The sequence below is a fragment of the Sus scrofa genome, chromosome 11 (assembly GCF_000003025.6).
Source record: "Sus scrofa isolate TJ Tabasco breed Duroc chromosome 11, Sscrofa11.1, whole genome shotgun sequence".
Lineage (NCBI taxonomy): Eukaryota > Metazoa > Chordata > Mammalia > Artiodactyla > Suidae > Sus > Sus scrofa.
In genome coordinates this window covers 64,933,032-64,950,843 of record NC_010453.5, presented here as the reverse complement: position 1 = coordinate 64,950,843, position 17,812 = coordinate 64,933,032, and the positions used below count along the sequence as shown (strand labels likewise).

Here is a 17,812-nt window from a genome sequence, read left to right as displayed (position 1 = left end):
AATACCCCCCTCACATCAATGGACAGATCCTCTAGACAGAAAACCAACAAAGCAACAGAGATCCTAAAGGAAACAATAGAAAAGTTAGACTTCATTGATATCTTCAGGACACTACATCCAAAAAAAGCAGAATACACATTCTTCTCAAATGCTCATGGAACATTCTCAAGAATCGACCACATATTGGGACACAAAGCGAGTCTCAATAAATTTAGGAGCATAGAAATCATCTCAAGTATCTTCTCTGACCACAATGCCATGAAATTAGAAATCAACCATGGGAAAAGGAAAGAGAAAAAACCTACTCCATGGAGACTAAACAACATGCTACTAAAAAACCAATGGGTCAATGAGGAAATCAAGAAGGAAATTAAAAACTACCTTGAAACAAATGATAATGAAGACACAACCTCTCAAAATCGATGGGATGCTGCGAAAGCAGTGCTCAGAGGGAAATTTATAGCAATCCAGGCCTTTCTCAAAAAAGAAGAAAGATCCCAAATTGACAACTTAACCCTCCACCTAAATGAATTAGAAAAAGAAGAACAAAAAAGGCCTAAAGTCAGCAGAAGGAAGGAAATTATAAAGATCATTGAAGAAACCAGTAAAATAGAGAGTCAAAAAACAATAGAGAAAATTAATAAAACCAAGAGCTGGTTCTTTGAAAAGGTGAACAAAATTGACAAACCCCTGGCCAGACTCACTAAGAAGAGGAAAGAACCCAAATAACCAAAATTAGAAATAAAAAAGGAGAAATCACAACGGATACAGCAGAAATACAAAAAACCATAAGAGAATACTATGAACAACTGTATGGCAACAAGTTTGACAATCTAGAAGAAATGGACAATTTTCTAGAATCTTACAGCCTGGCAAAACTGAATCAAGTAGAAACAGACCAACTGAACAGACCGATCACTAGAAATGAAATTGAAGAGGTCATAAAATCACTCCCTACAAATAAAAGTCCAGGACCAGATGGCTTCACAGGTGAATTCTATCAAACATATAAAGAGGAATTGGTGCCCATCCTCCTTAAACTCTTTCAAAAGGTTGAAGAAGCAGGAATACTCCCAAAGACATTCTATGAGGCCACCATCACCCTCATTCCAAAACCAGACAGAGATACCACCAAAAAAGAAAACTATTGCCCAATATCATTGATGAATATAGATGCAAAAATTCTCAACAAAATCTTAGCCAACCGAATCCAACAACATATCAAAAAAATTATACACCATGACCAGGTTGGGTTCATCCCAGGTTCACAAGGATGGTTCAACATACGCAAATCAATCAGCATCATACACCACATTAACAAAAAAAAGTCAAAAATCATATGATCATCTCAATAGACGCAGAAAAAGCATTTGACAAAGTTCAACATCCATTCATGATCAAGACCCTCGCCAAAGTGGGTATAGAGGGAACATTCCTGAATATAATCAAAGCCATGTATGAGAAACCCACAGCAAATATAATCCTCAATGGGGAAAAACTGAAAGCCTTCTCACTCAACTCTGGAACAAGACAGGGATGCCCACTCTCACCACTGCTCTTCAACATCGTTTTGGAAGTCTTAGCCACAGCAATTAGACAAACCAAAGAAATAAAAGGCATCCATATAGGAAGAGAAGAGATAAAACTGTCACTGTATGCAGATGACATGATACTATACCTAGAAAACCCTAAGGACTCAACCCCAAAACTCCTTGAACTGATGAATAAATTCAGCAAAGTGGTAGGATATAAGATTAACATTCAGAAGTCAGTGGCATTTCTGTATACCAGCAATGAAACATTAGAAAAGGAATACAAAAATACGATACCTTTTAAAATTGTACCTCACAAAATCAAATACCTCGGAATACACCTGACCAAAGAGGTAAAGGACCTATAGGCCGAGAACTATAAAACTTTAATCAAAGAAATCAAAGAAGATGTAAAGAAATGGAAAGATATTCCATGTTCCTGGATTGGAAAAATCAATATTGTGAAAATGGCCATACTACCCAAAGCAATCTATAGATTCAATGCAATCCCTATCAAATTACCCATGACATTTTTCACAGAACTAGAACAAACAATCCAAAAATTTATATGGAACAACAAAAGACCCAGAATTGCCAAAGCAATCCTGAGAAACAAAAACCAAGCAGGAGGCATAACTCTCCCAGACTTCAAGAAATACTACAAAGCCGCAGTCATCAAAACAGTGTGGTACTGGTATCAAAACAGACAGACAGACCGATGGAACAGAATAGAGAATCCGGAAATAAACCCTGACACCTATGGTCAATTAATCTTTGACAAGGGAGGCAAGAACATAAAATGGGAAAAAGAAAGTCTATTCAGCAAGCATTGCTGGGAAACCTGGACAGCTGCATGCAAAGCAACGAGACTAGAACACACCCTTACACCATGCCCAAAAATAAACTCCAAATGGCTGAAAGACTTAAATATACGACAGGACACCATCAAACTCCTAGAAGAAAACATAGGCAAAACACTCTCTGACATCAACATCATGAATATTTTCTCAGGTCAGTCTCCCAAAACAATAGAAATTAGAGCAAAAATAAACCCACGGACCTAATCAAACTGAAAAGCTTTTGCACAGCAAAGGAAACCCAAAAGAAAACAAAAAGACAACTTACAGAATGGGAGAAAACAGTTTCAAAGGATGCAACTGACAAGGGCTTAGTCTCTAGAATATATAAACAACTTATACAACCCAACAGCAAAAAAGCCAATCAATCAATGGAAAAATGGGCAAAAGACCTGAATAGACTGTTCTCCAAAGAAGATATACAGATGACCAACAAACACATGAAAAAATGCTCAATATTGCTGACTATAAGAGAAATGCAAATCAAAACTACCATGAGATACCACCTCACACCAGTCAGAATGGCCATCACAATAAATTCACAAATGGCAAGTGCTGGAGGGGCTGTGGAGAAAAGGGAACCCTCCTGCACTGCTGGTGGGAATGTAAACTGGTACAGCCACTATGGAGAACAGTCTGGAGATACCTTAGAAATCTATCCATAGAACTTCCATATGACCCTGCAATCCCACTCTTGGGCATCTATCCGGACAAAGCTCTACTTAAAAGAGACACATGCACCCACATGTTCATTGCAGCACTATTCACAATAGCCAGGACATGGAAACAACCTAAATGTCCATCGACAGAGGATTGGATTCGGAAGATGTTGTCTATATACACAATGGAATACTACTCAGCCATAAAAAAGGATGACATCATGCCATTTGCAGCAACATGGATGGAACTAGAGAATCTCATACTGAGTGAAATGAGCCAGAAAGACAAAGACAAATACCATATGATATCACTTATAACTGGCATCTAATATCCAGAACAAATGAACATCTCTTCAAAAAAGAAAATCATGGACTTGGAGATGAGACTTGCCTGATGGGAGGGGGAGGGAGTGGGAGGGATCGGGAGCTTGGGCTTATCAGGCACAACTTAGAATAGATTTACAAGGAGATCCTGCTGAATAGCATTGAGAACTATGTCTAGATACTCATGTCGCAACAGAAGAAAGGGTGGGGGAAAAAACTGTAACTGCAATATATACATCTAAGGATAACCTGACCCCCTTGCTGTACAGTGGGAAAAAAAAAAAAAAAAAAAAAAACCAAAAGGACACTATCAAGAAAGTAAAAAGAAGAGTTCTCTTGTGGCACAGTGGGTTAAGGATCTTGTGATGCCACTGCAGCAGCTTGGGTCAGTGCTGTGGCATAGGTTCTATCTGGGAACTTTGATATGCCATGGGCACAGACAAAAAAAAAAAGTGAAAACACAATCTACAGAATGGGATTTGCAAATCATATAATTGATGAGACTCATCCAGCCTATATAAAGACCTCTTACAACTCAATAAAAACAATAAATAAGAACTGAAGGAACCCAATTAAAACTCAGGCAAAGGACCTGCATAGACATTCCACCAAAGATATACAAATGGCCAATAAGCACATAAAAAAATGTTCAATAGCATTAGATATTAGGGAAATGCAAATCCAAACCACACTGAGCTATCATTTCACACCCACTAGGACACATAAAAGTGTCACACTACTATATATAAAGTAGATAAGCAAAAGGACCTACGGTACAGCACAGGGAACTCCACTCTATTCTGTAATAACCTACATGGGAAAATAATCTGAGAAAGAATGGCTATATATATACATACAATTATGCACCTGAAACTAACAACCCTGTACATCAACTACACCCCAATATAAAATAAAAATTAAATTAAAAAGTCACATGATAAATTAAAAAAAAAAGCAGAACAGTTTGCAAGAGCTATTAACAGTGAAACAGAGGCTGAGTAAACAATGTATATATGTGTGTGTGTGTGTGTGTGTGTAGCTGGGAATCTGTCTTAAAATGGCTTATTTTTTCTCATGAAAATGAGAAGCAAGAGATGGTATTAATTTCTGAGCTCAACAAAGAAAGAAGGTGAAATAAATGATGGATTTTCACAAGAGTAATTGCTGCCTTTCAGTTTGATGCCCCCTGTTAAAGCTTAGAGTTTGCAGTCAACCCATGCGTGGCTGCATGTCTTTGTGGCTGTCAGGGAGGGTTATGATGGGACAGTTTCTCTCTTCTTGTGGTCTTGTGATGTGCATGTTGTGATTCCCCCTGCGACTGGGGTCCCACTATGGTTCATTGAGAAAATAAGCATCCAGTGACCAGTGCAAGTTACAGTCAGTTCCTGTCCATTTTCCTTTTATGGAGGCTGATGACAGACTGCTTTTGATTCTCACAGCATCCTTGAGTTCAGTGACGCTGGTTTCTGCCGCACTTTGTGTAGAAGAGGAAAATGAGACTTTTCTTTAGGGAGAGCAAAGGACGTGTTTATCCTGGAGTCCCCAGTGTGTCACTTCCTTTCTCCCCAGACATTTGCTAAAGTACAGACAGAGAAATGAGGGCTCCATCTGCAGAAAGGTCCTGCTGTGCATCCTAGGTTGATGCCTGCGGGGCTTAGTGGATAACAAACTCCCCCCAAACTCTGCTTGTCTGTACCAGTTGATTTTTTTTTAATCTTTTTAGGGCTGCACACATGGCATATAGAAGTTTCCAGGCTAGGGGTAGAATCAGAGCTGTAGCTGCCAGCCTACATCACAGCCACGGCAACGCTGGATCCTTAACCCACTTACTGAAGTTACGGATTGAACCCATGTCCCATGGATACTAGCTGGGTTCGTTCACTGCTGAGCCATGATGGGAACTTCTGTACCAGGTGATAACTATAGGCCCTCAAAGGTTACTAATATGATACTGTGTAACTTCAACCGATTGTTAACTTGTCTTTTGGGGGTGTTCTTCTCATCTTTTCTTTTTTTTCTCCCGGGTACTCTGGTCTATTTACTTCTTCAATAATAGTTAAATATAACTTTTGATAGATTCTCAGATCCTTGAGTCAAAACTTCATATCCTTCTGAGTTCCCTGGTGGCCTAGTTGTTAAATATTATTCCTTGTCATTGCTGTGGCTCAGCTTCATTCCTGGCCCAGGAACTTCTGCGTGCTTTGGGTCGGGGAAAAAGAAACACAACTTCCCATCCTTCTCAGTCTTGAGTTCTTCCTGCTCCCACAGACCAGCACCTACTTAGTCCAGCTGATCTGCTCAGTGTCCTTCAAACAGACTTTGTCTTTCCCTCTTGTTTTTCCTGCCCAGCCTGATCCTTCTGCCTGTCCGCATTTCTTTTCTTCTTCTTCTTCTTCTTTTTTTTTAGGGCCACACACACGGCATATGGAAGTTCCCAGGCTAGGGGTTGAATCGGAGATGCAGCTACCAGTCCATACCTCAGGCACAGCAATTCAGGGTCCAGGCTACATAAGCGACCTACACCAGGGCTCACGGCAATGCTGGATCCTTAACCACTGAGCAAGGCCAGGGATTGAACCTGTGTCCTCATGAATACCAGTCAGATTTGCTTCCACGGAGCCACAACGAGAACTTCCCCCATTTCTTGTACAGAGCTTGTCTGTCACTCTGTCACTTGGATTCAGTATCACTGTGAAGACACGGGTCAGGTGTTGTCCCTTCTCTGAAAGTGGGAAGCTGAGACCGAGTCAGCAAAATGGCCAGTTTAAGCCACACTCATTCCCTGATAAAATAAACCTATACCTTCACCAGCCTGTGCCACCAGCCCTCACACTGGTGCCTCTAGCACAGACCTTCACACTTGCACATCCTGCTTCACAGTGATGTTACCTAGAGGTCATCACAGCTTGTCCACAACCAGAGTCTCCCAAACCTGCATCCACCGTCTTCCCCAGCTCAGTAAGTGGGACCCCATCCTTCCCCTTCCTCACCCCCACACAGCACAGGCCTCCTCTTCTCCTGCAACCCACACCCGCCTGTCAGCAGGTCTCACAGATGCCACCTTCGAGATGTGTCTGGAGTGTGACGCCATCTCTCCACTCCTCAAAGAGGCAGGACTGGTTCCTTTAACCCCTCAGGCCATGTCGTCCTCCCCACCCCCCCTTTCCTGGGCATGACACCAGGGCTCCTTCTGCTCTGTCTGCCCTCACTCCCCTCAGGTGTGCTCGGCTCCAGCTCTCCTGGTCCTTGCTTGTCTTGGAAAACCTTGGGCGTCTGCCCCATGGCCTTTGCACTGGCTCCTTCCTTTGTGTGGATCACCCTCTCCAGGTCTGGGGAGCCCCCTCCACCCTCTGAGATCTGCTCAAACCCTCTGTGAGCTGAGCCCTTCCTGACCCCAGTGTAGGCACACTCTCCCCCCTTTCCTCTCTGTCCCCCAAGCCCGCCTCCTTTTTCTCCTGGTGCTTAGTGCTTGTACTCGTGTTAATTTTCCATGTTGTCCATCTCCCGCCATGGAGGAAACTCCAGAGACTTAGTTTCCTCATGGCTGAATTCACTGTGCCCAGAACAATGTCTGACATATAGTCAGTCCTCAATGAATATCTATTAAAATCGTCAAATGCATAAATGGTGTGAAAATCTATAGAATGAAAACAAAACAAACTGAGAATACTTTTTTTAATGTTCAAGGTTACAGTTTAGTCAGTACGAAATATACACGATCAATTACTTGTATGAAGGATTGATGCTAAAAGTTTAGGATGACAGGAGAACACATTTTAAATCTTGTCCTTTTCCCCTTTTCTATCTCTGTGTGGGATTTGTAGCTTTTGGAGGCTGGGGATCAAACTGTGGTTGGAGACCGTGGAACCCCACTGAGCGCAGGGCAGAAAGCCCGCATCAGCCTCGCAAGGTAAAGGACGTTTCCGCAGCCTCCTGCCCCCACCTCCTCCACGGCCTCTAGCGGGGGGGGCGGGGGCTGAGCGTGCGGACCCCTCCCCGGGTGGGCGCAGTGGGAAGCAGAGGCCCGGCCCTTTCCCTGGGCTCTGGGAAGGAACCCAGAGATGCTGGATGTTGTCGGGATCCAGAGATGGAATCCAGGAGCGGGAAGGGTCCTTCTCCTGACTTCTCTCTACGTTTTCTAGAGCCGTGTATCAGGACGCGGACATCTACCTCCTGGACGACCCGCTCAGCGCCGTCGATGCAGGGGTCAGCAGGCACTTGTTTGAACAGTGAGTTTGCTCTTGTGTCCTGTCATGTCTGCTGCTTCCAGGATCCCTGCAGGTCCAGGGAAGGGAGCTCAGGAAAGCCTCTGTGCTTCCGGAGACTCGGCTCCTTCCGCCCTAGCGTCCCTCTCCCCTCCCCCACCTCCATAGAAGACCCATTGCAGAGAAATCGTGCAGAAGGATGAGGTCAGTATGGAAAGTGCAGAAGGGGCTTCCAGTGTGTGGAGGCCAGTGGAGTGGGTGCTTTAGGGAGTGAGGAGCAGATGGCAGGTGCCCCTGCTCCTTGCAGCTGAAAACCAGCCCCTGTGGACAGATCCTGAGCCCAGGAATAAGAGGGATGCTGTACAGAGAGTGGGAGTCGGGAGCCTGGTGCTTGGCTGCCAGTTCTTCTCCTCCATCATTTGTTGTTTGTTTGTTTTTTTTTGGGTGGGGGGCGTCTCCTCTATCTTTTGTTGAAGGCCCATTAGAAGTGTTCAGCACTGACATAGGGCTTCCAGGGAAAGACCCTATTTGTGCTTAGTGTCATGTAGGTTTAGAAATACTTAGTAAAGTCTATGATTTGAGAATGATTTATTCCATATCAGAGTATGACCTCAGTTCTTTGAGCCTGCTTCACAGATACTCACTAGAATTAATACTTGACCTGCAGTGCAGGGTTACCTTGAATTTGAAACTAAATATCTAGATTCTAGCTGAAATCTAAGTCTTATTTCATGTTTCTGGAATTGTTGTCAGTGATTCTTGTTTGGCCACCAAACCCCTGAAACTGAACAACTTTGATGTCTTTCTGTGTATAACGTGACCTAACACATGCGGATTCATGCCTGGGTGGCGTCTAGACTGGCCTTTTTGAAAGCTTCAGGGACTTACTTTGCTAAAATACCCACATTTACCCCATGGGTAGTTATCTTGCCATTGTTCACTTTGTTAAAGTCAACAAGCCCTTCAGCTGCACTTATTAAAGCCCTACTGTGTGCACTGAAGTCGATGCCCTTATAGATGTTATTGCACAAAAGGCCTTAGTTCCCACAGGAGGGCAGTGAGCCAGGAGAGGGGGAGGAGCCGCACAGGGCAGAGTGAGGGAGACTGAGACGCTCAGCCCTCCTTCCTGCCTCTCAGGAATCTGTGTCCCCTCGGAGCTCGTTCAGACAGATGCCCAGGGAACGGTCGGCAGACTCAAGGTGTCGGGTTTCCATACAGGATAGTGAGTGCTGAGTGGAGGCCCACGTGGGCAGCGGGAGGTTTCAGCTTAAGCTGGAAAGTTCCCTTTGCACTGGGCCTGGCGGGAAGGACCCCCACCCCACCCCCACTCCTGCAGGCTGGGCGGGGTTTATAGGGGCTGAGAAGAGGGTTGAGTTCCTTTTGCTGAAGGAACAGTAGACGCCAAGGTGTGGAGGGAGGAGGAAGCAAGGCCGAGGAACAGCAGGCAGTCCTCGCCTGGAGGATGCGGGTTATTGGGCAGAGAGAAAGGCATTTGGAAATTCTTGCGAGCTTATGTGTCTGAAGCAAGGTCCTTGAGTGACACCCACCTTGTTTTGGGGACGTTGGGGCAGGACATGGCTTCAGTCTTTGCCCCAAGGGTGAGGGGAAGGGCGGGGAAATGACCAGTTTAGGGCGAATTGATTTCAGGTGGCTCATCAGTTACCACGGAAACCAGCAAAAGGGCACACCCCTCACTGCCCCTTGATAAGCATAGTGGAAATTCTATTCCACAGCTAGAACAGTCACTACTTGGACCCTGGGGCAAGTTTGTAGGAAGGTCAGTGAGTGAGTGAGTGAGTAGGGTGTGGGTGAAGCAGGCGCTATTGGAGCAGGGGATGTGCAGAGAGCAAGAGGACAGCCATCCTGCTGACCTGACCAGACGGGGTCTTGGCTGCAGAGAAGTGGGGTGTCTTTTATGCTGTTGGATGATTTCCACTGTGATTTAGGCCATTTGGATTCTGTTATTTTATTTTCATATTGTAGGGGTTTCAGTCCTCATGAAACAAGACTTGCTTGTTTGGGACTGGAATGCTATAGAGACAGATTGAAGCCATGCTGGCATTTATTTTCTATCTAATATTATTTGAGAAGAAATGTCTAAAAAATGTACTCTGGAAAAAGTTACCAAGATTATTTTTCATCAGTGTGTACACCATAAATCATGAAGAATCACCTGGAAAACTGCCTAAGAAAAATGTGCACATTTTTATGTGACATAGACCCTCTTCTCCCACTCCCACATGGTGATAAAATATTGTTTTAGTTCACTCAAGTTTTGGAATCTCAGTATTGCTCAATTGTTTTTCATTTTGAAACATATAAATTGTTTTCTTTTTGTTTTTGTTTTTTGTCTTTTGTCTTTTTAGGGCCACTTCCGCGGCATATGGAGGTTCCCAGGCTAGGGGTCTAATCAGAGCTGTTGCCACCGGCCTTCGCCACAGCCACAGCAACACCAGATCCGAGCCATGACTGCAACCTACACCACAGCTCATGGCAATGCTGGATTCTCAACCCACTGAGTGAGGCCAGGGATCAACCCCTCAACCCCACGGTTCCCAGTCGGATTTGTTTCTGCTGCATCACAATGGGCACTCCCTGAAACATTTAAATTGTTAAACTGAGTATTTTGGGGAAAAAAACTTAGCTCTTGGGGTCTTCTTCACTGGATTGCTTTTTAGATTTTTTTTTTTTTTTTTTAGCAGAGCTAGGTTCAAGTTTGATGAACTTTTTAGGGCCTAGATGAATTTGAGACCTAGTCAGAATCATTGATTTATACTTGTATTAATTTGCTGTTATTTATTTGATATTTAAACTATGGATCTTTGACTGCCATATTGTCTTTGTTTCATCATGTTTTCACAGTGTGAGTTTTCAGTTGGAAGTGCCCCCATTAATGTGCTTTCGCTGCTGTACCTTTTGCCTTTGTAGGTGTATCCGCCAAGCCTTGCATGAGAAGATCACAATCTTAGTGACCCATCAGCTGCAGTACCTAAAGGATGCAAGCCAGATTCTGATATTGAAAGATGTAAGTAGTTTCTAGAAGTCTGTGGAACTTGCGAGCACTCAGGGGTATTGCTAGCCAGGCCTCCCAGCAGGTCATTCTCCTGGGGTTCATGGTAAATGCCCTCTTCTCTGTCAGTTTTATGCCCCCTTCTTCTCAGGGCTGGTGTGACACCTTTGAGGATGAATCCAGAGACCTGTAGAAATGTGACCTTTACACTCGAAGCCACATAAACGTTAACGAATATGAAGTTGGTACCATGGGGTTCCTGAGTTACCACTGTTCCAGTGAAATGTGTTCAGTATAAAGAAACTGTTTTATTAGAAGTTTTCGTTTTCCCCTTCCATGACTTAAAGAGTATTATTTGGAAATTAGAGATATTAAGACCTATTTATTTATTTTTTTCTTGTTTTTTTATTTTTATTTTTTAATTTAATTTTTTTCTTTCTCATGATTTTTATTTGTTTCCATTATAGCTGGTTTACAGTGTTCTGTCAGTTTTCTACTGTACAGCATGGTGACAGTCACACATACATGTGTATGTTTTTTTTTCTCACATTATCAGGCTCCATCATAAGTGACACAGCAGGAGCTCATTGCTTATCCATTCCAAAGGCAGTAGTTTGCATCTATTAACCCCAAATTCCCAGTCTGTCCCACTCCCTCCCCCTTGGTAATCACAAGTCTGTTCTCCATGTTAAGAGCTGTTTGTATCCATGTCAGTTGTCATATGTTTACCTAAAGAGCACCTTCTATTAACACCAGAAGTGAGGTTGGGGAGCCAAGCACCGGGTCAGAGACGCCCGCTCTGCCGGTCTGGCAGGTGCTGGGCTCACTGCGCAGGTCTCTCTATGTGCTGAGACGTGTGGGAGTCTGTGCAGCAGGAGGACGAGGCCCTGCCTTCGTGGGGCTTCCTGTGCTGTGGGGACAGATGTGAGGAAAGAGGCGGGGTGGGGCTGACCTCCCGGCTGCCTCCCTGAGGAGGTGGTGGCTCACAGGGCCTGAGGGACAGGAAGGTGGGGGCCTTGCTGTCACCTGGGGGGGGGGTCTGAGGCAGGGCGTCCTCAGGAGGCCGCTGACCTGGCCTGTGGGAGGAGGGCAGGAGGGCCAGCATGTCTGAGGCAGAGGGAGCAGGGCATGTGGAGGGAGCTGGCCTCTGAGCAGTGGGCAGCGGGCCCGGAAGTGGGATGGGAGCCACTGGACGGTCAGAGCAGAGGAGCGACGTGGTCTGATGAGAGATTTAAAAGATCGTCTGATGTTTGCTGGAGGGGCCACAGCAGAAGCAGGGGGAAGTCTTAGTAAGGTTGAGAGGACAGAGTGTGGGCTCAGGCTAGTGTGTCAGTTTCTAGAGCTGCTGTAACAAAGTGCCACAAACTGGGTGGCTTGAAACAACAGAAAGTTATTGTCTCACTGTTCTGGAGGCTCCAAGTCTGAAATCAGGGTGCAGGCAGGCCCGTGCTCTCCCTGAGGCTCCAGGGGAGATGCCTCCTTCCAGCTTCTGGTGTTCATAGGCCTTCCTTGGCCCCTTGACTTCCAGCTGCAGCACTGCAACCCCTGCCTCTGTTGTCATGTGGCTGTTGTCCCCATGTCTGTCTGCTTCTCTTCTAAGAACATTGGTTGTATTGGATTTAGGGTCATCCTACTCCAGTATTTCCTCATCTTAACTTGATTACATCTGCAAAGACTCTGTCTCCAAACAAGGTCATGTCCACGTGTGCCGTGTATAGGGCTTGAACATACCTTTTTGGGGGAATGGGGCACCTCCCATTCACCCCACAACGCCTGACATGATTGGGGGTGGAGATTGGTGAGAATTTTTCAGACTTGGTGTTAGTTGATGCTTTCCTCCCTGGCTTGTTTGCCTCTGTGTCTCAGCACCTTGTTTGTTCCATCAGGCCCATGGCCAGATCCCTTGCTTGTCAAATGAATTTCTGCCCTGGGAAAGATGATTAAAATGCAGAGTCTCTGTATCTTTCGAAGCAGTGTCATGTGTCATTTCTTCTCTGCTCCTCTGGGAATGGGGAGCTCAGTTTCTCAAACTTGAGAACAGTCACTTTCATGTGCAGAGGGGGCGATCCTAGTGTATAAAACCCCAGCGTTGGCAGCATCGTGAGCACAGAACCAGTGGGCAGGAGAATAACCTGTTTAGCCAGTCCCTACATGTTTGGGGTCCCCTATTGCATCTTTGAGGAGACAGTCCTCTATTTTTGTACTATCAGAACAACCATTTGTCCTCAGTGAGCCTCCTTGGGTGAGTTGGGGTCCATCCTTGCTGTTAGTCTGGTCCTTCTGTCACAGCAGAGATGGGACAGCCGCCCTCTCGTCCCCTCAGGATTGTCCGTGCTTGGCTGCTGAGTAAAATTGCCATATCTTTGTACCACTAGTCGTTTTCTTGTTCATCTTACAGGTACTACGTGGGAAGAGGTAATTTCATAGAAATAGAGTGCATGCATTTTGCCTCCCACGTGGAGCAAAGCACAGTGTATCTTCAATTATTTGTTAATTCTGCACTGTCAGTTGGTGTCCAAAGGCCTCATTGTGTCTCTCCCAATGGACCACCTCAGGGAATGGGGTGAGAGGGGTACCAGCTCGGGTCCTGGGCCACCTTCTTCCACCTCACCTGCCTTAATCAAAGCTGCCCTCCTTTGATTAGCTTTGCATCTTGGTGTTTTGCCTAATACTTTCTTTGACACTGAGTGAATCAGCTGAGTCTTGTTTCATGGAGGCAGAAAATAGTGAAAACATCTGCATGTTATTTTACATAATTTTGTAAGGAAGGGAAACTGTGCAATGACATATCACATGTGTTCAAAGAAAATGATTAGATTGACTGCAGCTTAAGCAGATGCCTGATGTGGGGAAGCCTGATTGGCTGCTTGTGATTGGCTGTTCTTAAGTCTTTTCTCAGATTTCAGTACATTCATTCTGGCTTCGGTTTCGGTTTGCTGGCACAGGCGTCCAAGGCGTTAGTGTCACTTCAGTCTCTGTCTCCTGGCTCCTTGTTTATTTACTTTATCAGGTGGAATATTGAATTTTCAGTTGGGAACTTCCTGCGTTTGTGGACAGTGTAAAGACCATAATGACACAGCTCAGGGGTCCTCTGTCCAGGGCTGGTTCTTACACGTCTTGTCCCAGCAGGCAGAGGATCCTGTGACAGTGGTCAGCAAAGACTGATGAGTGACCCTGACCCATGCAGATGCGCTTGTGCCCACCTCAGGGTCACTCCTAAGTTTCTTTCCTGGAACATCTTCCCCAATTGACTGTTTTTTAAAGTTCTGCTTGTCACAGGAGGCTTCTCTCAATTCCCATGTCTAAAAAGACTGACCGATACTTCCACCAGTATCTGTGCTTTTTGCCTCCCTCAGTGCATTTTTAAGACGTGATCACATGTTCCTTTCAAATCCCCCAGCACCTCACACAGGGTTTGGCAGAGGACAGAATGCTCAGTTCTGTGTCGAGTTGAACTGAACTAGGCTTTCAACCAGAATTCCAACCTAAGGGTCATTTTCTTAGGAAAATCATGATTTAGGACTGGCTCACTTTTCTTGATAAGTATGTTATTAGATTAATAGTATCAAATACAAATGTATTCCTCTCAAATTCTTTCTTCTAGGGCAAAATTATGAAAAAGGGGACTTTTGCCGAGTTTCCAAAACCTGGGGTAGATTTTGAAGATATCCTTTTAAAGACGAATGAAGAGGCTGAACCATCTCGAGTTCCAGACTCTCCCACTCTGAGGGGTCAGCCCTCCGAATCTTCTGTTCAGCCTCAAGAGTCTCCCAGACCCTCGCTGGAAGATGCTGCCCCTGAGGACCAAGATGTGAGTTTCTCCTCCTGTGATGTGGTCATTCTGCTCCACTCAGGGCATCTTTGTTTGTCCCAAGGTGGACCCTAAGGTTTCAAAGCCACATTCCATGGGATTAGTAGAATTAAAAGAGTACGAAGGGAACAAGAGTGACTGGGGTTCCCTTTGGGTGCAGGATGGAGACTCTTAGGGAGATCAGTGGTGGGTGTACTGCTGTGAGTTCCTGGGCGTATGTGACCCACACTGACATGAGAACTCTTTAATTTCTGGTAGTTACATCCTGCTCGCTCTGATGGCCTCTGGCTTCCTTTATGCACCCAGTGGCTTAATTTAAAGACCCCCTTAGACTGAGTCCTGCTGTGACCCAAATTAAATCAGCTACTTTTCCTGTATGTTGGAATGTTCTGGCACCATGGGCGATTGATGGTAGTGTTTTGCCCCATTCTCAGATGGTTTGTGATAGGCCAGGAGTAGCAGGTGCAAAGGACCTGACACACAGTAGCCACTTTGGAGTTAGTTCTTGTCTTCCTTTCTTATCCTTCAAGACTGAGAACCACATCTTATCCACCTTGAATCCCTGGTTGTCAGCACAGAGCTGAGGACATCCTTGGCCCATGTGACTCTGTAACACATTCTGAGTCCTGCAGACAGAAATGCACTCGATCTCCCTTAAAAACATACACAGATATTCTCAATATCCAAACCCTCACTATCCAAAGATGGGGCCCGGATGATTCTGACAAGTCTTCAGATTAGTCCCTCACATTCCAAACTCAGGAATCACTCTCTGAAATTCAGGTACCATATAGATTTGGATCATACGGTGTCCCATGCTATCCAAACTCACTCATATTTGAGCCCCAACTATGTTTTATGTTTCTATCACTGAGTGACACAAGCAGTCTAAACAGATACATCGGCTCATAGTATTTTGGGTACAGGTTTCTGCATTTGTACTTGAAATGGAGATTTTTTTTTTTTTGTCTTTTGTCTTTTTAGGGCTGCACCCACGGCACATGGAGGTTCCCAGGCTAGGGGTCTAATCGGAGCTACAGATGTTGGCCTACGCCAGAGCCACAGCAACACCAGATCCAAGCTGTGTCTGAGACCTATACTGCAGCTCATGGCAACACTGGATCCTTAACCCACTGAGCAAGGCCAGCGATTGAACCCACAACCTCATGGCTTCTAGTCGGATTTGTTTCCACTGTGCCACAATGGGAACTCTGAACAGGGATGTCGAATGTGTGCTCACAGTCATGACTGACCTTAAGCCCTTAAGCAGAGGCACTCAACAGTGAATAACCTCAAGCAGTTGATGTTTCCTTATTTCTACCAGGATCCTAGAGGTAGGGTGGCTGGGTCCAAGGGTAATATGTATATAGTCTGTCCAGATATTTCCACACCTTCTCCATGGAGATGGACCAACTTGCACTCTACCAGTGTGGGAGATGCGTCTGTTTCCCCACAGCTTTGCAATGGGGCACATTATGGAACTTTAGAAATTTGGAGGTTTGTTATATAAAATTTTGTCTCACTGCCATTTTTCCCTTCCAGACTGAGACTATACAGGTTACCTTGTCACTGGAAAGCCGTTCAGAGGGAAAAGTTGATTTTAAGGCCTACAAGGATTACTTCACAGCTGGTGCTCACTGGAATATCATCATTTTGCTTATTCTCGTAAACATCGCAGCTCAGGTAAATAAGGACATTTGTTTTGGTTTGTGCCCTCAGCTTGATATTTACATACTATTTATACTGTATTTATTATTATTATTATTATTTTTTTTTTTTGTCTTTTTGTTGTTGTTGTTGTTGTTGTTGTTGCTATTTCTTGGGCCGCTCAAGCGGCATATGGAGGTTCCAGGCTAGGGTTGAATGGAGCTGTAGCTGCCGGCCTACACCACAGCCACAGCAACGCGGATCCGAGCCGCGTCTGCAACCTACACCACAGCTCACGGCAACGCCGGATCGTTAACCACTGAGCAAGGCAGGACCGAACCCGCAACCTCATGTTCCTAGTCGATTCGTTAACCACTGCGCCACGACGGGAACTCCTGTATTTATTATTTATTATTATTGTTAACATGTATTTTAAGAGATTTATGTCAAAGAACTGGCTCACAAGACGGTGGGACCTGGGTGGGTGAACCTGAAATCAGTCAGGCAGGCCCTCAGGCTGGAACATCAGGCAGGAGCCAGTGCCGCAGTCTTGAGGCAGAATTTCGTCCTCCTCCAGGAAGCCTCAAGGTTTGCTCTAAAGGCCTTTGACTGACTGGATGAGGCCCTATGTTGTTCGGGGTGACCTCTTCTGCTTCAGTTGTCTTAGTGTAGATGTGAGCCTCATCTGCAAAATACCTGCAGAGCAGCATCTAGACCACTCTCTGCTTGAATCATGGGAGACTGGCCTGGCCCAGCTGACACATAAACTGACCATCCCAGTACCTGTCCAGCTTTCTTCCTTTGAAAAATCCCAAAACCTATACTATTATTCTTATATTTTCAGTCCACTTGGATTTATATTGAAACGTGTTATCTGTGGGGAGCAAAATGAATGAAGCTTACTTGTGTTAAGTGTGTGTATGACAGAGAGCTTCCAGGGAAAAAAGAATGTCTTTTAAAGATTTTAACATGTAATAAGCACCTCCCTGACCTCTGGTTATCTGGGATGTGAGGCTTGGTGCAGACCTGAGCGGGAAGGATCATCTCCATTTTCTGGAGCCTTCCCATCACCCATTGTCGTAAGTGGGGGTTTGAGGGGCTCAGTGATGTCAGCGTTTGATTGATGGTTGTTCCTGCTCCAGGTGTCCTACGTCCTTCAGGATTGGTGGCTCTCTTCCTGGTGAGTGATTCCTGGTCTGACCCAAAGTGCTCTAAAATCAACAGGAAGCCTCACTTTCCCAGAGTCCAGGGAAGAGGCAGGGCTTGTTCAGCCTCCTCTTCTGATCCTCACGTAGTTTCCCTGAAGAAAAATTAAATTCCTGCTGGTGGAGTGTGACCCTTGCATGGTTTCTCCTCATGTCTGACCTTCAGCAGCTTCTCACAGGCAATTTTGAGAACTGAAAGTCCTTGTTCAAATTGAATCTTTATAAGGTAGATGGACACAGGGTCCTGTGAGCTGGGGGTCTTTTTCCAGCATGAAACACATCTCCTAAATCAAGCTGAATTTTTAAAGTATAATATTTTTCTTCCCTATTCCATAGGGCAAATGAACAGAGTACCCTGTATGCCACGGCACATGGAAAAGGAAAAGAAATTTTGGTACCTGATCCTGGCTGGTACTTTACACCTTATTCAGGTAAAGTTGAGTCATCTGGTCTATCATATGAGTGTCTGAGGTGCTTACAATGAACCTACATGAGCAACTAGGACTTCCAGGAGTAATTTGGTAATGTCTCAACAGATTATAGTCTGAGTCACATTTACTCA

The 17,812-nt window shown here is 45.1% G+C and overlaps 1 protein-coding gene across 1 annotated transcript in view; it reads left to right on the top strand.

The window, feature by feature from the left end:
• The window catches only part of LOC100738425 (multidrug resistance-associated protein 4), a 135,616-nt gene that overhangs the window by 45,841 nt on the left and 71,963 nt on the right, over positions 1-17,812 (top strand). Inside the window, exons 13-19 of the mRNA XM_021065400.1 lie at positions 7,197-7,282; positions 7,515-7,601; positions 10,506-10,602; positions 14,192-14,398; positions 15,941-16,081; positions 17,188-17,225; positions 17,587-17,681. Coding sequence (XP_020921059.1) covers positions 7,197-7,282; positions 7,515-7,601; positions 10,506-10,602; positions 14,192-14,398; positions 15,941-16,081; positions 17,188-17,225; positions 17,587-17,681 — 751 coding nt within the window. The remainder of the gene's footprint in view (positions 1-7,196; positions 7,283-7,514; positions 7,602-10,505; positions 10,603-14,191; positions 14,399-15,940; positions 16,082-17,187; positions 17,226-17,586; positions 17,682-17,812) is intronic.